The sequence below is a fragment of the Diceros bicornis genome, chromosome 15 (genome assembly GCF_020826845.1).
Source record: "Diceros bicornis minor isolate mBicDic1 chromosome 15, mDicBic1.mat.cur, whole genome shotgun sequence".
NCBI lineage: Eukaryota > Metazoa > Chordata > Mammalia > Perissodactyla > Rhinocerotidae > Diceros > Diceros bicornis.
In genome coordinates, this window is record NC_080754.1 from 40,193,858 (window position 1) to 40,216,633 (window position 22,776).

Genomic DNA, 22,776 nt, shown 5'->3' on the forward strand with positions numbered 1-22,776 from the left:
AATTGATGAACCTACATTGATACACCATTGCCACTCAAAAAGTCCATAGTTTATATTAGGGTTCACTCTTGCTGTTATACAGACTTTAGACAAATGTATAATAATGACATGTATCCACCATTATAGTATTATACAGAATAGTTTCACTGCCCTAAACATCCTCTGTGCTCTCTGTTCATCCCTCTTGCGCCCACAAACCCAGTCCTTTTACTATCTCCATAGTTTTGCTGTTTCCAGAATGTTATATAATTGGAATCATACAGTATGTAGTCTTTTCAGATTGACTTCTTTCACTTAGTAATATGCATTTAAGTTTCTTCCATGTCTTTTCATGGCTTGATAGCTCATTTCTTTTTAGTGCTAAATAATATTTCATTGTTTGGATGTACCACAGTTTATCCATTCACCTACAGAAGGATATCTTGGTTACTTCCAAGTTTTGGCAATTATGAATAAGTACACTGTAAATATCTGTGTGTGAGTTTTTGTGTGGACATAAGTTTTCAACTCATTTAGGTAAATACCAAAGAGCACACCTGCTGGATCATATGGTACAAATATATCTAGTTTTGTAAGAAAGTGCCAAACTTTCTTACAAAGTGGCTATACCACTTTGAATGCCAACCAGCAATAAATGAGAGAGTTCCTGTTGCTCTACATTCTTGCCAGCATTTGGTGTTGTCGATGTATTAAATTCTGGCTATCCTAATAGGTGTGTAGTGGTATTTCATTGTTGTTTTAATTTGCAATTCCCTAATCATACGTATTGTTAAACATCTTTTCAAATGCTTATTTTCCAACTGTATATCTCCTTAGGTGAGGTATCTGTTTTGGGTTTTTGCCCAGTTTTTAATTAGGTTGTTGGTTTTCTTATTATTGAGTTTTAAGAGTTCTTTGTATATTTTGGATAACAGTTCTTTATCAAATATGTTTTAGCAAATATTTTCTTCCAATTTGTGGCTTGTCTCCTCTTGAAGCTAAAAAGTTTTAGTTCTTATTTTCTTTTTTTCCCCTTTATAGTAGCTCTGTATAGATGAATATTTCTTGCATCTTTGCATTTAGTGGACAGGTTTGGTGGTTTGGGGTATTTACAAAATTCCTAGTTCAAGAATACCATCTTTTTGTTAGTAAAGTTAAATATAGTTTCTTTTATCAATGCCCTTAAAAATTTTTGGAGGGAGGTTAAGGGAAGGGGTTTGTATCCTTGATTTATTTATTTATTTATTTTGTCTTGTAGGATGCTAAATTTACCTCTTGCTTCTTTTTGCCTGTACCACACAGTTACCACCTCTGTTTTCATTTCCTTTTCTCTCCCAGAAGCTTTGCCTTTCCAAGACTGCCTCTTTGAGTCCCTTTCTAGTCAGTGCCCTGATGTCCCAGGACTCTTTTTTTTCAGTATCTTTGCGCTTAGGGTGTACTTTTTTTTCTGGGAGTGGTTTTATCTTAATCTCCTCTTCTCTTGACACTTCCTATGTATTAATAAGGGTTCTTCAGAGAAACAGAATCACTAGGATATGTATATGATGGTTAATTTTATGTGTCAACTTGACTGGGCTAAGGGATGGCCAGATAGCTAGTAAAACATTATTTCTGGATCTATCTGTGAGAGTGTTTCTGGAAAAGATGACCGTGTGAATTAATGAACTGAGTAAAGCAGATTGCTCTCCCCAGTGTGGGTGGGCATCATGCAATCTTTTGAATAGGACAAAAAGATAGAGGAAGGATGAATTCTCTCTCTACTTGAGCTGAGACATCCATCTTCTCCTGCCCTTGGACGTTGGTCGTCCTGGTTCTTGGGCTTTTGGACCCAGATCAGGATTTAGACCATCATCTCCTGCATTCTCCAACCTTGACTCAGACTGAGTTATACCATTGGCTTTCCTGGTTCTCCAGCTTGCAGATGGCAGATCATGGGACTTCTTGGCCTCTATAACTACATGAGCCAATTCCTATAATAAATCTCCTCTTATATATATCTATATATATTTTATTGACTTTGTTTCTCTGAAGAAGCCTGATACATATGTATAAAGAGATTTATTATAAGGTATTGGCTCATGCGATTATAGAGACTGAGAAGTCCCACAATCTGCCCTCTGCAAACTGGAGACCCAGGAAGGCCAGTCATGTAGTTTGAAGGCCTGAGAACCAGGAGCACTGAGGGCAGGAGAAGATCAATGTCCCAGCTCAACAATCAGACAGAGAGAGAGCGAATCCTCCCTTCCTCCACATTTTTATTCTATTCAGGCCCTCCATGGATTGGATGATGCCTCCCCACTCTGAGGAGGGCAGTCTGCTTTACTTTACCAGTTCAAATACTAATATTCTGGAAATACCCTTGCAGGCACACCCAGAAATAATGTTTAACCAGATATCTGGACATTTCATGATCCAGGTAAGTTGTCACATTAAAATTAACTATCGCCAAGTCCACCTTTTGTCAACTTGACACTTACATGCATTTCCTTAAGCCATACTTAACCTCCAAATAACAATACAAGGTCATAAAAGACAATAACAAGGTCATAATTCTGCCTAACATGATACAAGCATCCTGTATACAATTGAAAACACATTAACCCTCTCCCCAAAGAGGAGGTAAAGTCCTTGAGTGATGTTTACTCCTCTTCTTGATATCCTGTAACTTAAATACTATGATGTAAAATTAACAATACTTAAATACTATGATATAAAGTCAATACTTTCTACGTCACATGATAAGGGAATAAGAGAGGGAAGAAACAAATATTTGATATATATGTGTACACATACATGTTCTCAGGAGGAATACTCATGACAGGTACAGTCCTTGTTTCTGTAACTGGTCACTTGCTCATAGCTGGTATTTGTAACTACCTTCTACTACTCACTCTATATTCCCTTGGATTTGATCAAGCACCTCAGCCAGTCACAGTTCTTTACCTGGTGGGATGACCCAAGCCTTCATTCCTGAAGGGTCTATGTCGTTAGTAGTCCTGTCTGGTTTGGGTGAGTAGTTTTCCATTTACCTTAATGACAGGGTATGGTAATACTAAGAGGCGCCCTAAGGAATCTTCTGCAATCCAGACATACTCTCCCTTACCTCCATTGTGGAGTTGCAGTCCAATTTCCCCTGGGTGGTCAGGATGATCAGCACCATTAACTCTCTTCTTTGCCCATTGATCCAGAGGCATGAGGAATTCAAAGTGGCTGAGTGGCAGTCTTCACTTTCAGTCAATGGAATCATTGTTGTGTCTCTGGTGGAAGTGTTCATCCCTTTGGAACTAAGACCTCTATGCCAGCAGGGGATAAGGTCATGGGTACAGGAAGCAAAAATTTTGCTAGTGGGTCACTAAGAGTAATAGTAAGTTGTGCCACTGCTATTTTCACCCCTTGATTCCTGAACCTGTGAATCCTGGCTATGGGAGAAACAACGCCATATATCCAACGCTGATTCAGAGCATATACAGCCTTCTGGAGAACCTCACCCCATCCCCGAAAGGTATTGCCACCTAAGTGGTGCTGTAGTTGCATCTTCAAAACGCCGTTTCACTGTTCTATCAAGCCAGTTGCTTCAGGATGGTGGGAAACATGGTAAGACCAGTGAATTCCATGAGCATGGGCCCTTTGCCGCACTTCATTTGCTGTGAAGTGAGTTCCTTGATCAGAAGCAGTGGTGTGTGGAATACCATGATTATAGATAAGGCATTCTGTAAGTTCATGGATAGTTGTTTTGCAGAAGCATTGTATGCAGGGAAGGCAAATACATATCCAGAGTAAGTGTCTATCTCAGTATGAACAAAACCCTGCTTCTATCCCTGCCACCATGGCCACTTTGTTCATGAGCCCATTGGGTGATGACAGGTGTGGCTTAGGAAGAGGCTGACTGAGATCCACAGAACAGGTCATCCTATCGCCTTGATTATTAAAATCCTCCTCTGCTGAGGTCACCCTTTGGTAAGCATTCACATGTGACACAAATATCTTCACTTTTTTATTTTTTCCATTCAGAGAGGTCTATCCCATATACCTATTTCCCAAATTTCCTTATTGCCAATTTTCCAGTCATGTTCCTTCCATTCCCTGACCATCCAGCCAAACCAGTGGCCTCAGCCCATGAATTGGTATACAATCACGTCTGGCCATGTTTTTCAAGCAAAATAAACAACCAGATGCGCTGTTTGACCTTCTGCCCACTGGTAGAGTTTCCCTTGACCAGTGTGCTTCAGGGTTGTCCCAGAGAGGGGCCGTAGTGCTACAGCTGTCCACTTTCAGGTGGTGACTGTATATCATGTAGAACCATTTATAAACCAGGCCCAAGTCTTCTCTTCCCCTGCCAACTGATCTTAGGGAACTCCCCATGAGGCCGTAGGTGCAGGCTGGGAGAGAGAAGGCAGTGTAGCAGGAGTGGGGACCATGGGCATTTGGGCCACTTCTTTATGTAACTTATTTTTGCCTTCAGGTCTGGCTCAGGCACAATTATGTATATACCACCTCCATGTGATGATGGAATGCTGCTGTGCATGCCCAACTTTATGGCTTGGTGGGTCAGATAACACCCAGTTCATGATGGGCAGCTCAGGTGACATGTAACTCGGTGTCCTATGGTCAGGTGTTCAGTCTCTACTAAGGCCCAGTAGCAGGCCAAGAGCTGTTTCTCAAAAGGAGAGTAGTTATTTGCATATGATGACAGAGCTTTGCTCTAAAATCCTGAAGATCTGTGCTGCGATTCACCTATAGGGGCCTACGAAAGGCTCCAAACAGCTTCACTATCTACCACTGACACTTTAAGTACCATTGGTTCTGCTGGATCATATCCCAAGTGACAGAGCAGCTTGCATAGCAGCATGGACCTGTTACAGAGCCTTCTTCTGTCTGGGCCCCACTCAAAACTAGTAGCTTTTTGGGTCGCTCAGTAAATGGGTGGAGTAACATACCCAAATGAGGAATATGTTGCTTCCAAAATCCAAAGAGCTCCACTAGGTATTGTGCCTCTTTTTTTGATTGTAGGAGGGGCCAGATGCAACAAATTATCCTTCACCTTAGAAGGGATATCTTGACATGCTCCACACCACTGGACCTCTAGAAATTTCACTGACATAGAAGGCCCCTGAATTTTTGTTGGATTTATTTCCCACCCTCTGGCATGCAAATGTCTTGCCAATAAGTCTAGAGTAGTTGCTACTTTTGCTCACAGTGTCCAAGCAGCAAAATGTCATCAGTGTAGTGGACCAGTATGATATCTTGTAGAAAGGAAAGTCAATTAAGGTCCCTGTGAACTGAATTATGACATAGGGCTGGAAAGTTGATGTACCCCTGAGTTAGGACAGTGAAGGTATATTGCTAGCCTTGCCAACTGAAAGCAAACTGCATCTGGTGGGCCTTATGGAAAAATATGGAGGAAAAGGCATTTGCCAGATCAATAGCTGCATACTAGGTACCAGGGCATGTGTTAATTTGCTCCAGCAATGAAACTACACCTGGTACAGCAGCTGCAATTGGAGTCACCATCTAGTTAAGTTTGAGATGATAATCCTCTGTTGTTCTTCAAGATCCATCTATCTCTTGCACAGGCCACATAGGTGAGTTGAATGGGGATGTGGTGGGAATCACCACCCTTGCATCCTCCAAGTCCTTGGTGGTGGCACTAATCTCTGCAATCCCTCCAGAATGCAATATTGTTTTTGATTTATTATTTTCCTAGGCAGAGGCAGTTCTCATGGCTTCCACTTGGCCTTTCCCACCATAATAGCTGTTACTCCACAGGTCATTGACCAGTGTGGAGATTCTACAAGTTGCTGAATATATCTATTCCAATTAGGCATTTTGTAACTGAAGAAATAACCACAGAATGGGTTTGGGGACCAACTGGGCCCACTCTGAGACAGATGTGGGCTAAAATTTCATTGATAACCTAACCTCCATAAACCCCTACTCTGACTGGTAGGACATAATGTTTTGTGTCTCCTGGAATTGTTGTCAGTTCAGAGCCAGTGTCCAGTAGTCTCTGAAAGGTCTAATTATTTCCTTTTCTTCAATGCACAGTTACCTTGGTAAAAGGCTGTAGGTCCCTTTGGGGAAGACTGGGAGAAAGAGTAACAGTATAAATTTTTAGTAGTATACCAGGACCCTTCCTCAAGGGGACCCAGCCTCCCCTTCATTCAAGAGGTTCTGGGTCTGTAAACTGGCTCCTGTCTGGGAATTGATTGAGGGGCTGTGACTCTGTTTTTATAATTCAGGTTAGATTTTTGTTCACTTGACCTAGAATGTTTCTGCTTATACAGATCAAGTAAGAATTTAGTAGGCTCCCGTCTATTTTACTTCTATGAAAACCATGATCAACTAGCCAACTCCATAGGTCTGTGTGTAAGACTATTCTGATTGCTGCTTCAACTCTGAGTCCATTGTGGTAACCACGCCCACCTTGCCTTTGGTGGTTGAATGCCAACACTCAGCCCCCGCCGCCGCCACTCTGGGATCCAGTTACTCCCACTGCATTTATGCTTCCCAATTCATTGGCAGTTCCCCTTGAAAGGTTTGATCTACAGAGAAAAGTGATCACAGAGCTGCCAGGGCTCCCCTCACAAATTTATTTCTCACAGTATTAGTGAAAGGCATGCCTTCTGGACCTCCCATGTGGGTGAGTAGGTCTTAAGTGACCTATCTACTCCAACATTCCAATCTCCCTAAACCTTTGAATCCCTTCCTCTACATTAAACCAAAGCTGGTTGGGCATTTTCAGTTCACTGGGAGCTACCTTTTGGTCCTTGGTTCAACCAACCACCCAAACAAATTGTTAGAGCCCTTTCTAACTTCGCAAGCTGCAACATTAAATACAGAATTTCTGCTTAGTGAGCCTGCTATAGACTAAATGTTTGTGACCCCCACCCGCCCCCAAATTCATATGTTGAAACCTAATCCCCAATATTTGTATTTGTATTTGTATTTGGCAGTTTGGCCTTTGAGAGGTGGTTTAGTTAGGAGGGTGGAGTCCTCATGAAGGGCATTAGTGCCTTATAAATTAGACCTCAGAGTACTCCCTCAACCCTTCATGTGAGAACACAGCCGGAAGACAGCCATCTATGAGTCAAGAAGCAGGCCCTCACCAGACACTGAATCTGTCAGCGCCTTGGTCTTGGACTTTCCAGCCTCCAGCACTGTGAGAAATAAATTTCTGTGCTTATAAGCCACCCAGTCTTTGGTATTCTGTTGTTGCAGCCTGAATGAACTAAGACAGAGCTTGTATCAATAAATTCAGCCTGCTCCAACTTTGTATTTCTTCCACCGTTATCCTATACCTCAATATCTACTCCCACACATGTTCCCTGGAGTTCTGTCTATATATATTAGAAAACTCAAGTTGTTCTTTTGGAGTATAGCACATCTCCTCATGAGTCACACTTTGTCCTTTACCTTGAGGGGCCTGCTGGGGCTTGAGTCCAGTTATAGGTCTAGAAGCAAGGAGGGATGGTGGGGCTGGGTCCTGAGGAGAATCAGGATTGTCTTGCCTGGCAACTGCTTAAGGGGAGGCCGTTTACGATTCCTCAGGCAATGCAGGGTTAATCCCCTCAAACGGGATAGAAAGGCTGCTACCGCTGGGTATAGGGAGGCCTCTTGCACTGGCAAAGAAGACTCATTAGAATTTAGGGGCTCAATGTCCCCGGCTTCATCATGGTCTTTTCACATATCCCCATCCCACCTTACAGGATCCCGTTTTTTCCCAATCAATGCCCTCACTTTAAAGGTAGACACCGTGATGGGTTGACAGTTCAACTTGCATTGTAAATCAGCCAGTAGTAGGATGAGATCTTGCATTTGATTTTTAGTAGTCTAAGCCCTTAGGCTACAGGAGATAAGAGTCTGCTTCAAAGTACACAAAGAAACCCTTAGGTCATTTATAGGGCGCTTGAATTCAAATCTCTGAGTTCATTCTTTCCTTTCACCACTTTGTCCAGACACAGTAGGAGCAACCAGCCAACCTTATTATTTTTGTTAGTTTTCTAAAAATGTTTGAAAATATCATATACACAGTCACCCAGCTCCTTGCTTTTTATAAGTAGTTGATTAGAAGTATCCAGTGGAGATATTTTGTGGATCTTTATTGCCAGATCACACCATGGACTATTAATGTTTTCTTTCTTTTTTTTTTTTTTTAGATTTTATTTATTTATTTTTCCCCCAAAGCCCCGGTAGACAGTTGTATGTCATAGCTGCACATCCTTCTAGTTGCTGTATGTGGGACGCGGCCTCAGCATGGCCGGAGAAGCGGTGTGGCGGCGCTCGCCGGGGATCCGAACCCGGGCCGCCAGCAGCGGAGCGCGCTCACTTAACCGCTAAGCCACGGGGCCGGCCCTCAATGTTTTCTTTACAACTGGAAATAGAATCATCGGTGTCTTTAAATCTAATGAGAATAGAGAGCCAATTCCAGAAACTCCAGAACCAATTCAGAAAACTCATCCTTAAAATTCTTTTCTTCTGGAACCACTCCTGGTACCAAAATCTGTATTAGTCAGAGTTCTCCAGAGAAACAAAACTCTAGGATGGAGATATATATTAGAGAGAGAGAGAGAGGTTTATTGTAAGGTATTGGCTCATGCAATTATGGAGGCTGAGAAGTCTCAGAGTCAGCCCTCTGCAAACTGGAGACCAGAAAGGCTGGTCATGTAGTTCAAAGGCCTGAGAGCCACAGAGCCAATGTTGTAGATTCCAGTCTGAGTCTGAAAGCCTGAGAACTAGGAGCACTGAGGGCAGGAGAAGATGAATGTCCCAGCTCAACAGTCAGAGAGCAAAGCCTCCCTTCCTCCACTTTTTTGTTCTACTTAGGCCCTCAATGGATTAGATAATGTCCACCACATTGGGGTGGGCAATCTGCTTTACTCTACCAGTTCAAATGCTAATCTATTCTGGAAACACCTTCTTGGGCACACCAAGAGATAATGTTTAACCAGATATCTGGACATCGTGATCCAGTCAAGTTGGCACATAAAATTAGCTATCACACTTGAGATCTCTGCAAAGGCTTGTAGCAGGAGTTCAAGACATAGCTGTGCTAGAAATTGGTGTCTGTTTTTTTTTTTTTTTAATCTATTTACAAGTAACTTGAAGTTTGTAGTGTTCTGTCTTCTACTTATGTTCAAGGCGTGGGATTCGTGTGGCTCTATTTGTTCTTTTTGTTCATCTATATAGTTTTTAGAGGATATGTGAAGATTCAGATTTTGCTAGTGACCCGGAAGTCCCTCTCTTTATCATTTTTGATAAACTTTTTATTTCAGACTACTAATTTTGTCATCAGCCATGTCTGTTCTTTTTTGTAAACTCATATAAATTTTTAGATTCTGGCATTGTCTTAGTTCTGCTGTAACAAGGTACCATAGACTGGGTGGCTTACAAACAACAGAAATTTATTTCTCACAGATCTGGAGGCTGGAAATCTGAGATCAGGGTGTCAGCATGGTCAAGTTCTGGTGAGAACCCTCTTCCAGGTTGCAGACTACCAACTCGTATCTTCACATGGTGGAAAGAGGGTGAAAGAGGGACTCTTATAGGAGCCCAATCCCGTTCCTGAGGGCTCCACCCTCATGACCTAATGACCTCCCCAAAGCCCCACTTTCTAATATCATCGTATTGGGGGTTAGGATTTTAATATATGAATTTTGGGAGGACACCAATGTTCAGGCCATCACAGGCATCACTCTTTCTTATTCTTTCATTCCTTCGTTTTCGTAACAGGCTGTTTTTGTATTATGGATGCAGTATCCTTTCAAGTGTCTGAGATTACTAATTAGAAAATATATAAGAGTTCTTTTCTGTTTCTTTCATTATTTCTGTTTCTAGGTTGGTTGTTCTGTTTGTTCACCTCAATGCTTCTCTTTGATGCTTTGGTTTCATTCATTTCAGAAGACCTTTGGTTGCCTTTTCATATTTATGAATGAGGGTTATATTGTTAATATAATTATCTGGCTTGTATTTCATTTGCATTTGGGTAGGTCTGTTTAACCAAAGTCTTTGCACTTGAATGGGAGGAAAGTGAGGCCATCTGACTCTGCAACAGTGGGTGGATCTTGTAAACACATTTCCCTTTAGCATGTTTGACTAGGGAGTAGGAAGGGCTTTATTTATCATAATAAAGAGACTTTTGCCCTGGAGGCAGAGTTTTTTAGTCAATTCACTTCTAGAAAGACCTCCTTTTCATATTCTTCAGAGTCTTTTGTGAGGGCTAGAGTCTCTTCAAGCTCTGCTCTGCCTTCTCCCCAGCTTCAAAGCTTGTAATCTCTGCTCTCTCTAGGCACATTTAATTTGTAAAAGAAAGTGTTCTCAAGGCTATAGATGGAGGGCAAATGCTACAACCAGCTGCTCTCTGTTCACAACTGCCCGAGTGACTCCAAAGTTGGCCCATACAATGGACATCACCTGGAAGTTTGTTAATGTTGAGGAGGAAGAAATTTTCCTCTACCTTTCTAGGTTCTTCTGGCTGGTCTAAGAATTAAATTGACATGTCACAGATTAACAGGAGAAAATCCAATTTAATTTCATACGTATGAGGGTTCCATAAGAATAAGGGGGGCCCAAAGACAAATCAGACAGTTGGGGCTTATGTGCCACCTTGAGCTAAGGAGAAGGGGGTAGTGTTTTGGGACTTCAAAGGGAGGAAGGCAATTCACATGGAGATGGAAAAGCAAATGTTGGTAGACAAAGTTTGCTGGGCTATGCAGAGACAATGTGACACAGAGCAGACTCTGATCTCTAGGCCCTGCCAGGTCTCCCCCACCACACCTAGTCCATATTCTTTGTAGATATCTCTGGTGATAGCTCTATTCTGGGAGCAGGCCCTTTATCTAAATTCTTTTAGGCAGTTAAGGGAGAGTTAACAAGAAAAACTTTCTGAGTCTTCTCTTTCTTAAAAATAATCAGCCTAAGTTAATCCTCATGCCAAAGAGACAGATTTTGAGGTGGCACATTTTGCTCCCCTACATTAGACATGCAGAACATGGGGCCTCATCCCAGACTGCTTGAATTGGAATTGGTCTATTAACAAGATCCTCAGGTGATTGATGAGGACATTCAAGTTTGAGATTCATTGTTGTATATGACTCTCTAATTAATTACTCTGCCTTTCCTGCTCTCTGTCCCCACCTACCTCAAGACTGAGACTGTCTTGGAATGCCACTAAGAAGCCCTCAAGCATTTTTTCCACTCTATTTTCAGCATCACTAGAAAGAGGAATTTATTCATATCCACAATCCCCAAAAGATATGATCCTTTTCTAGTGACATTATCTATCTTTGCTTCCCCCACAGAATCCCCTAGTTTTTTCCATTTTCAAATATTAAATGTATATTCTAGAAATGAGTATCATTTAAAGAAAGTTGTGGTGGAGTGTTTTTGTGGAGGTGTCACCGACTAATTACCCCCGGGAACTCAAGGGAGATTTCGGAAGCATTTAACTGTTTCTCCAAATTGTTTTGTTGTTGTTGTTGTTGTTATGTTAAGAGATGCAGTCACCAACCACTCTGAACCAGACCGAGCCCCACCACAAGGGCAGTGCCTGCACAGATGCCAACTGAGCCTGTGCAAGTGAATACCCACCTCTCCCTTTTGAGTATTCATCCCCATCTGAAATAAAAGTCCCCTACTTTCTTGTGCTCTGGGAAAGCCATGACCTTAGAAGTGATTCCATGTGATCTCCTATTTGCTGCAAATATAATCTAGTTTGTGTGACAACTACTTCTGTTGGAGAGTCTGATTTTAACTCACCAGGAGGAGACGAACCCGCTTTGGTTTGGTAACAGAGGGGGCGGGGTCCTTAATACCGTCTAGAAGCCTTTTATGCCAACACTTTAAACAACTGCATTTTATTTTGTATCACTATCCACAGTAAAAAAAAAAAAAAAAAAAAAAAAAAAAGGCAATATATTTTATTCATATATTTACTCATTCACGATGGAGTTTTAGGCTTACAGACACTTTATTGTGGCTCATACCTGTTTCTCTGCCCATTAATAAAATGGTGGTGGGGGGAATGGAATTTGAAATGTGGAAGCTATATAGGAAGGAACATTTGAATTTAGGAAAAGGCTACCTCATTCTGTGAGCAGCCTGGCAGAGAATTACATTGGCTTAGAGGCATTGGATGCCCTGGTATTGGATGTGTCTGGGGGAGCTGGATGGGCATCTTGCAGAGATGTGCAAGGGGATTCCTTAATTGTTAAAGGGTTGAACTGAGTCGTTGACCATGTTCCTTTCTCCTACAAAGAGCAAGTATCCCCTAAGTGTTGTCTATCCTATGAATGAGTACAGTTGATTCCTAAAGTTTCAGCCTTCTATAACTCTAGATTTTTTTACTCATATATAACCAAAGAGCTTTTGGGTTTTTTTAATAATTTTATTTATTTATTTATTTTTCCCCCCAAAGCCCCAGTAGATAGTTGTATGTCATAGCTGCACATCCTTCTAGTTGCTGTATGTGGAACGCGGCCTCAGCATGGCCGGAGAAGCGGTGCGTTGGTGCGCGCCCGGGATCTGAACCCAGGCCACCAGCAGCGGAGCGCACGCACTTAACCGCTAAGCCACGGGGCTGGCCCATGGGTTTTTTTAAATCTTTAAAATTTTTATAGAAAAATCTAAACATATGTAAATTCAGAAGACTCATATAATAAACACCTCAGTTTCTATGGCCTAGCTTCAACAATTATCAACTCATTGACAGTTGTCTTTCACCTATCGCTCCACCCACATTCCCTCCTATCATTATCTTGAAGCAGTTATTATATCATTTCATCTGTAAATGTTTCAGTATGTATTTCTAAAATATAGACTCTTTTTATTTTTTATTTATTTATTTATTTTTTAAAAGATTTTATTATTTAATTATTTATTTCCCCCCCAAACCCCCAGTAGATAGTTGTATGTCATAGCTGCACATCCTTCTAGTTGCTGTATGTGGGACACGGCCTCAGCATGGCTGGAGAAGCGGTGCGTCGGTGCACGCCCGGGATCCAAACCCGGGCCGCCAGCAGCGGAGCGCACACACTTAACCGCTAAGCCATAGGGCCGGCCCCACTCTTTTTAAAACATAATGATAATACCATTATCACATCATGATATATACCTTATTATCACCAAATAATTGTTTTTGTATTTCTCCAATTGTCCTTTTTTCTTTTAACTTTGTTTGTTCGATCAAGATCCAAAAAGGGGAGAAGGATACCTTGCCATTGGTTGCTCTGTAGATTCTCCCTCCTCCTCTCACCCAGGCCCTTTGATGTTCCTCAAAGCACTATTCTTTCCTGGCTTTCCTGTGCAGTAGGAGCGCATCTGATTCTCCTCATTGGTTTGGGCAGGGAATTGCAATTATCATCAAGGAGAACACTAGAGTCACAGCCTTCAGTCCCTTCTAAATAAAGACTTGAGTTTTCCTACAGAGAACATGGGAAGCAACTTTCCACTCTGGAAGAGGCATCAAAGAATATAGCAAAAGATAAGGTAAGGTGAGGTTTTAGGTTTGAGGAGAGAGGGAAGATATGAAGAAGATTCTGAAATATTCGAGAGGTTAAACTAAATTGTCCCCTATGTATTTCCTTCTTAATTTGAGATTACCTTATAATGTCTTCCACATTCTATAAAAATTATCAACTGAATTTGTAGGAGTACATCTGTGGTCTCTAGGGACTTGAAGTCACTACACAGAATTAAAGAGTCATAGAATGTTGAAGTTGGAAGGAGTGTTTGAGACGAGCTGGTGCCAGCCCACCATTTTGTAGGTGAGGATGCCAAGAGAATGCCAACTGCCGTAAGACTGGAAAGCAGTATGAAATCTTCTGAATTAGAGGAATATTAAAAAAAACAAACAAACTTAGGCTGATCATTCTAACTCCTATACCAGGAACAACCTTGAGCACTGCCATTCAAAAGGGAATTCCTAAGATGACTTAAGATCACAGAGTAACTATCAACAAACATAAATGGTTCTAAAGAGTAGTTTGATTTCCTCCAGTAAGATGCCCCATAGGCAATATGCCAGAGACAGTCGTATTAGTGCTTGGAATTAGGTATTTGAATTAGGGTTACCAATTGTCCTAGTTTTCCTGAGACTATCCGTGTTTTAGCACTGAAAGTCCTATGTCCCAGGAAACTCAGTCCTGGACAAACTAGGATGGTTGGTCACCCTGCATTTAATTCAGTTCTTATGGCAATGCAGTAAAATTTCAGTTAACCAAAATATTTTCTATTCCTAGGTTACTAAAAAAGGCAAATTATAGGAAAATATATTGATATCAGAGCCTAATTAAGAAAATAATTAAGAAAATCCGTGACAAAACTGCTTTGGTATTTTGAGGTCAGGACACATTTACTTCAATCTCTTACACTTCTGTATTTATATTTAGTCATATTCAAAATGTCAGGTTTGACTCATCAAAAATTCAATTCTCTTTGTTATGGAGGAGTTAACTAAGATTGGAAAATGAAGGAATATAGTGTTAAAGTATTTTCCAGACTAAGAGAGTATGAATTTTGTGTCATGAGCATTGGTCTCGGAGTCTGAAGACTTCGATTGAATCTTAACTCTCCACATAGTATGTGACTTTGGGAAAGTTATTATTATTTTTTAAACATCTCTGAGGATTAGTTTCCTCATCTATAAAGTGGAAATATTATCACCAACCTGGTTGTGAGGGTGGTTGTGAGGACTTTATTAAATAGCATTTATGCAAGTGTCTAGCACATCATAGGACCTTAGTGTTAAAAAGAACAACAGAGATTAAAACAGCCAAGTGTTACTTAAAGAAATACGTTGTTCAGAAACTCCATTTCCTGTGCATCTGGTTTAGTTGAGGTTTTGATGCTTCTGTGGAACCAGATAGAATGAGAAAAAAACCCACGGTAGTTGATATTACTGCATGTTGTTTAGGATATGTACTTTATGGGAGGTTATTCAAAATCGTTGTTGTGACTTATTTTCTCTTCTTCCTGAATTGTGACCTGTACACAATTGTGTCAGGAGACACAGCCCTTTATGTACACAAGAATTTTCCCCACTGGTTGCCCAGATGCTCTGGTCGTGAGACATGGCCTGCATGGAGCTGAGAAGAGCCTTATTGTGAGGGGCATTTGCCCTCAGTTTGGCTGGGGAGGCCACATACGCTGGCAGCTGCTTAATTTATAGATCATAGAACAGCCTGTCTTTATGTCCTGTGTTCTGTTCCTCTCCCAGCTCCACCTTGTTTAAGAGCCCTGGGTGCTGCCTTAGAATTTTCTTCAATGATTATTTGGTTTAAAGAAAAAAGAAAAGAAAACACTAATAACAGCAAATATACAAAATAAAATTGCCACAAGGTAGAAGCAGATCTGCTGTGAAAAATGATTGAAGGGGGGCAATGGGATGGGGTTAAGAGCATGAACATCGGTGTCAGAGAGCTGAGTTTGAAATCCAGTTTTGCTAGTGATATCAGGCAAGTTATTTTCTTTCTATCAGCTTTTGTTTCCTTATCTGTAAAATGGAGATAACAATATCTTTCATAAGATTAAGTGAGAAAAAATAAATATTCCTGACAAATGATAGGAGCTCAATATATAGTAGCTATTATCATCTAAAATTATCATTGTTGTTATTAATGTCAGTTTGCTTTTGCTGTACTACAGAACTGTTTTGCTCATTCTGGTATCCTCTTTGATCAGCCTGACATGTATTGGGCACTTGATAAGTATGGATCTTTGTTTTTAAATTTTACAATATTTTTCCTTTTTCACAACTTGAATTTATTTAATTCTTTGAGTTTTTAAACTGAGTTGTAATTTACGTCTAGTAAAGTATACAAATCTCAACTGTATAGCTCAATGAATATTTACCTGTTTATACACTATGTAACAACCAATATTTCTGTGAAGGTTCCCTCCTTCTTCTTTTCCATCAATATCTGCACGCCTAGTCCCTCATTTCTTTACTTCCCTCCCCCAAGGAAACCACTATTCTGACTTTTATCACTATTGATTAGAAAAATTGCAAAATATGTGCAAGCTAAGCAGCCACCTCTAAATAATCCATAGACTAAAGAAGAGATCACAAAGAAAATTAGAAAACATTTTTAGCTGAACAATAACAAAAACAATATATCAGCATTTCTGTGACGTAGTTACAGCAGTGTCTAGGAGGAAATTATTGCTTTAAATACTTGTATTAGAAGAGAGGAAAGGTTTAAAATCAATGATCTGATCTTCCACCTTAAGAAGTTAAAAAAAGAGAACGGCAATTAAACCCAAAGAAAGGAGAAGGAAGGAAATTGTAAAGGAAAAAAAAAAAAAGGTAAATGAATTAGAAAATGGAAGAATACTAGAGTTCCAATTTAATTTCACGGTGATCAGAAATACCCCCTCTATGGTTTCAGTCCTTTAAAATTTGTTAAGATTGACTTTATGGCCTAGGGTAATGGACTGTTTTAAGAAATGTCCCATGTGCATTTGAAAAGAATGTGTGTTCCACAGTTGTTGGTTTTTCAAAGTGTTGTTAGTTTGTTGTTAGTTGTTAGTTTTTCAAAGTCAGGTCTATATCCTTACTGATTTTTTGGCTGCTTGTTCTATCAGTTACTAAGAGAGAAGTGTTAAAACCTCTAACTTCGATTGTGGATTTTTCTACTTTTCTTTTAGTTCTATCTCTTTTTGATTAATGTATTTTGAAGCAATGTTACTGCATACATACATATTTAGGATTGTTATGTCTTCCTGATAAACTGACCCTTTTATCTTTATAAATCTTTTATCTCTGTCAATCTTCTTTATCTTGAGCACTACTTTTTCTAATATTAACGTAGCCACGCTGCTGGCTTTCTTATGATTAGTGATTGCATGGTGTATCTTTTACCATCGTTTTTCTTTCAATCTATCTCTGTCCTTATGTTTAAAGTGTAATCACTCTCTCTTATAATCAGTATTTTCACTCTTACACTATTTTCTTTCTAAATGGAGCAGTATAAACCATTTCCACTTAAGGTGATTGTTGAGATTGGCTGGGTTTAAATCTACCATCTTTCCCTTTGTACCATCTGTAACTTGTTTCTTTATTTCTCCTTTCCTACTGTACTAGTCTGTTCCAGCTGCCAAAAAACAATACCACAGACTGGATGGCTTAAACAGCAGAAATTTATTTTCTCACAGTTCTGGAGGCTAGAAGTCCAAGATCAGGTTTCCGGCCAACTCCTTTTCTGGTGAAGGCTCTCTTCTTGGCTGCAGGTGGCTGCATTCTTCCTGTGTTCTCATAAAGCAGAGCAAGAGCTCTGGTTTCTCTTCCTCTTCTTATAAGGGCACCAGCCCTATTGAATTAGGGCCCCACCTTTATGACCTTATTTATCCTCTGTCACCTCCTTGCATGCCCTATCTTTAGTTACAGTCACATTGGGAGTTAGAGCTTCAACATATAAATTTTAGGGGGACAGCTAAAGGATCTGCCCTCTTTTGAATTATTCAAGTATTTTCAGTATCCCATTTTATCTCCTCTACTGGATTTTAAGCAACAGTTTCTCTAGTGTTACAGTATGTATCCTTTTACATATATAATATATCCAATAATTATTTTTGCTTTGAATAGTCAGTAGTCTTTTAGTGAAATGAAAAGCCTAGTTGATAATGTTTATCCACAAATTTAGTGTTTACAGTGCTCTTCATGCCTTCTTGCACATTCAGGTTACCACATGGGATTATTTCCTTTTAGAAACGTTCATTTGCCTATTACCAGAATAGGCAACCATCATTTCTTATGGAAGCTTCCTCTAGTATTTGCTCACTATGAAAGGTCTTAACTCTTTCTAGAATTGGTTCATTTAGCTTTCTTTGTCTTCAGAGTTCTCTAATATCTTTAAGGAGAAATATGAATTTTTAATTTAATCAGTTTGGTTTTTTCTTTTTCTTTTTTTTGACTAGGAATGAAAGTCTTCCTGTTCAGCAGCTGAACCTCCTTTTCAGGCTGTTTATTTTTCTTACACTTTCACGCTTCCAACTTCATTCAGCCTGGAGAACATCCTTTAATATTTCTTGAAGTATGTGTCTGCTGGCAATAAATTCTCTCAGCTCTAGTTGTGTGGAAATGTCCTTATTTTACCTTCATTTTTTAAAATGAATTTTCAATGGGTATAGAATTCTTTTTCTTTATAATTTTATTTATTTATTTATTTTTCCCCCCAAAGCCCCAGTAGATAGTTGTATGTCATAGCTGCACATCCTTCTAGTTGCTGTATGTGGGACGCCGCCTCAGCATGGCCGGAGAAGCAGTGCGTTGGTGCACGCCCGGGATCCGAACCCGGGCCACCAGCAGCGGAGCGTGTGCACTTAACCGCTAAGCCACGGGGCCGGCCCTAGAATTCTAAATGGGTAGTTTTTTCAGGTCAATACTCTGAAGATATCATTCCACTGGATTGTAGCTTCCATAGTTTCTATTGAAAAGTCAGTGATAATTTTTAATATTATTCTTCTGAAGGTAATGTGTCTTTTTTCACTTGTTGCTTTTAAGATTTTCTCCTTATCTTTAATTTTCAGCCATTTGGCTTTGATATGCCTAGGTGAATTTTTCTTTGTATTTATCCTGCTTGGTATTGGACGAGTTGCTTGAATCTGTGAGTTGATGTCTTGGATCAGATATGGAAAATTCTTTACCATTACTTTTTAAAATATTGTTTCTGTAACATACTCTCTCTCCTCTTCTGGAACTTCTGTTCATGTCCCACATCTCTTTCACATTCTGTTCTTTCAATTTTTCCCCTCTCTTGTGTTTCAGTTTAAATATTTTCAATTGATGTGTTTTCAGTTCCACCTATCATGTCTTCTGCTATGTTCAGTCTGCTCTTAAACCAATTCAGTGAGTTCTTAATTTCAAATATTGATGTTTTGTAATTCTAGAAGGTTCATTTGATTCTTTATTATAGATTTTAATTCTCTTAAATAGAAATAATGCATCTTTTAATCTATTTTGTCTACCTATTTCTGTTTTCTTTAACATGTTGATCATAGTTATTTTGAAGTTTTTGTCTGCCAAAAATAGAAACATCTTTGAGTCTGTATCTATTGACTATATTTTTTCTCCTGATTATTGGTTATTTTTTCATGCTTCTTTGCAGTTCTATTAATTTTTAATTTTATGCTGGATATCATAGATGATATCTTGTAGAGGCTTGTCTGCTTACAAACAGTATTAAGTTTTGATCTGGCAGGCAGTTAAATTACTGGTAGATTACCTTGATCTTTTTGAGGCCTGATTTTAGGTTTTCTTAGGGCAAGTCCATTTCTGTTTTGTCCTTAATCCTCGAGTGTAGCTGTAATCCTATGGCAACTCCTATGGTGTTTCATTTACCCTAGAGCATGGCCTTTCCGCCTGAAGTATGGAGTTATACCTGAATGCCCAGGGTATTCATCAAAGTCTGTCTATTCTGGCTGTGCCCAAACACCAATTGTCTCTCCCCAGAACTATGCAAGCTTCATAATTTCTCATCAGTTCTCACATGTACTGTTGTCCTCTGTCAGCCTCTTGGAGTCTCAGCTAAAATTGTGGGGTCCAGGAGTTAGCTGAGCATTAAAGGGGAATTTCCATTAAGACTTCTGGGGTTTCCTCTCTGAGGCTTCCCTTCTTGACAGCCACTCTCCCTCAAATCCTGGCCACTTTTGCATTTATAATCTCCAATCTCTGCCTTTTCTACCCAGTGAGACCACCCCTCCTTGCACTGTGGCCTGGCCTGGAAAATGTCCCCAGTGAGAGAACCTGGGTCGATGTGGAACTGTGATAATGGGTTGGCCGAGTAATGCTTACTTCATATCAGCTACTTATGTTTTCTTGCAAAATTTGCTTAGATCTTCTGCCTTATTCACATACAGATACTTTTTAGGGTAAAGCTCACCTTTTACCCAATATTAGAGAGTTATTGAAGGTTTACTGTAGGCCAACTACTTTTCATGTACTTGATCTCTTTTAATCTCCATGAAAAGCACACAAGAAATAATCATTATAATACTTCTATAGTGTTACCAAGTGCCATGCATTGTTCTGAGCATTTTATACATCTGTACTACACATACTCATTTAATCCTCACACCAACCCTATAGATACATACTATTATCATTCCAACTTTACAAACGAGGAGTCTCAGAAACTATAGAGGCCAAGTAACTTTCACCCTAAAATACACAGTATGTAAATGGTAGAATTCAGATTTCAAACCTAGGCAGTCTGGCTTCAGAATTTGTGCTTTTAGCCACGTCACTGTTGGTGGTATCGTTCTCATTTTAAAGATAAGGAAACTGAGCTTTAGGGAGGTTAGGGGATCTCCCCAGGGTCTCAGTGCTAGTAAGTGGCAGCACTAGGATTTGAACCAGCTTCCAAAGCCTTTGCTCTTTCCTTTATACCATAGTTCCTCCCAAAGATAGAGAGAAAAAATGTTATCCCTTTTAGGACTTTAGTTTAAAAGAATTTTGTGGGGATTTAGAGGGAACTTAACAGCTTCCTTTTGTTCTTAATGAAGATGATATCTTCTTATGCATATAGTTTGCTGGCTGTTTATGACCAGGCACTGGAGGGGAGTTCTTTTTCCCATTGACGTGTTATTTCTGAACACCTCTAGGACTGACTCCTAGGGAAGCATACTGATACCTCTGAGAATGTCAGTCTTGGCAGTGGAAAGATGGCAGAGCTCAACTTTGAGGTCCTCTGCCTACACTGGGATGTGTGATGCTCAACTGACACGTGCATCTTCCTTTAGGTAGGAGTGTGTGTGCTCCTTGGGTGTTTCATACATTTGCCAGCTGTTAACAGAGCCCTTGAGAGGGTTTGAGACACCAAGTATTTCTGTTTTGTTAAGGCTGGCAGACTGAGATGAGGAGAGGAAGTTGGCTCCTTTGTCAGGGAAGTCAGACCCAGTTATTCCCTTGTGCCATGCAGAGTGTTTACACTTGAGCCTGGAGTGCCACAGAGGCTGTAGAATGTATTCTGCTGAGGGAGCCACCCAAAACCCAAGTGTCTCACCTGGTCTCTGATACTGACCATCCTTTTTTGCAGTGTGGAGGCTGCCAGCATCGGATTCGTCATTGTCATCGACAGACGAAGGGACAAGTGGAGCTCCGTGAAAGCATCCTTGACACGAATAGCTGTAAATATTTGTTTTTGTGCTATTGTTATAAAAGTAATTTAAATCATCTAATCAACTATTTCATATCAAAGTCATGGGGAAAAGGCAATTATTTTATGCCAAATTTTGGGGAGGTTTTTGTAGCAGAGGCTGTTGTGTCATGTCCATATCCCGTCTGCCACCTGGAGGTCATTGCAGACAATTCCTGAGCATGTCAAAGGCTTCCTGAGTCTCTCTACCTTATTGACCTCTCTGGTCACTGCAGAGGGGCAGGTAGGGAGTGCTGGGAAGTTAATGCCCCAGGAGTGACCTGAAACTATTGAGTTGTGGGAGTTGGTGGATAAATACTCCTCAATGGGGCAATTGTGAGATATGTTCCACACAGTATCTCAGAGGGTCCCAGCCCTTCTTGCCCATACCAGTGCCCCCTCATTGGTACATTCGCTTTCTAGCCATCACTATCTCACCCTCCCTCCCGCCCTGACTCCCTCACTGTGTTTTCTGGAAATACCTCCTCAATAAACTCTTTATACCCAGATCCTTGTCTTAGGGTTTGCTTGGGGGTCACCCAATATAAGACAGTCTTCATTTCAGTATTCAAATTATTTTTTCTGGCAAAACCAGACAAAATGATATGATATGTGCTTGCTTTTGACGTTAAATTATCCAAACAACCTTGGATGGGTTTCCTTTTCCCTCTAATTATTCTGATTTTGATCCCTGTTTGTTGCCTTTCAGCAAGTAAATGTATCCTTTCTCTGTAGGCACCTCAGACAGGGATCTCAGCCACATGGGCAGGCAGAGACACCTCAGGACCAGCCACACCAGCATTTCCACCAAAGCATGGACTCCCTGGGGCAGTTGGCACTGGTGGAAGAGGATGGGATATGTAGGGTGGTAATGTGTGTGGAGGCTCAGACGGGAGAGGGACATTTGAAGCCTCACTTGTGCCTACTTACAGAAGCAGTCATACATACAGACGTGCACACAGAGTCTCTCTCAAAGCCCTTTAGAGCCTCAGCCAGAGACACAAATAGTGTCTCAGCTCACACATCCTGTTACAACAGAACAAAATGCAATGTTCTTCTGTTTAGGAGCTTGCATTTCAAAGATGGGGGAAGGGAAGACTTCCTTCCCTTTGTACATGGATTGTTTTGTCTCTTTGGTTTAGTTTTGGTTATAGGATTTATTTTGGGGGTAACTAAAATGATAGTTGATGCCCTGAGGATTTAGACACTTAGTGCCCATGACTATTTCAGAGGACTGGCCTCTAGAGAATTCTGGTTTCCCAGAGTCCATAGACAATACTTGAATAATTTAATACTTGAGCCTAATTTGTCCAAGAATTGCATTGATTATGTTATGCATAAAAGATACTGTAGTTCAGGGATCCCCAAACCTGGCTACCAATCAGAATCTCTTCATGTGCTTGTTATAATACTGAAACCTGGACTTCATCCCAGTCCTAATAAATTGGAACATTCCAGAGCAAAGACCAGATTAATTTTTTAACAAGCGTGTCAGGAAGTTGCTTTTTGGAATCACTGGAAGAATGGAAAGCCATGAGCAATGGGAAACTTGGATTCCCAACTTTGCCACTAAATTGTGATATGAATCTGATTATCTCGTTTCTCAGAACCTCACCTCAAGATGAGGGCCATGCTTCCTGAAAGCAACCTAGCAATAATATGCATCAAG

The 22,776-nt window shown here is 40.3% G+C and overlaps 1 protein-coding gene across 8 annotated transcripts in view; it reads left to right on the forward strand.

Moving 5' to 3' along the window:
• The window catches only part of MCF2L2 (MCF.2 cell line derived transforming sequence-like 2), a 230,930-nt gene that overhangs the window by 52,394 nt on the left and 155,760 nt on the right, over window positions 1-22,776 (forward strand). For 7 of the 8 annotated variants that reach the window (XM_058556251.1, XM_058556257.1, XM_058556258.1 and 4 more), the window contains one exon: window positions 21,009-21,099. In XM_058556251.1, the coding sequence (XP_058412234.1) occupies window positions 21,009-21,099 (91 nt within the window). Of the gene's footprint in view, window positions 1-20,546; window positions 20,713-21,008; window positions 21,100-22,776 lie in introns of those variants that run through there. The other variant, XM_058556256.1, reaches the window with a different exon arrangement.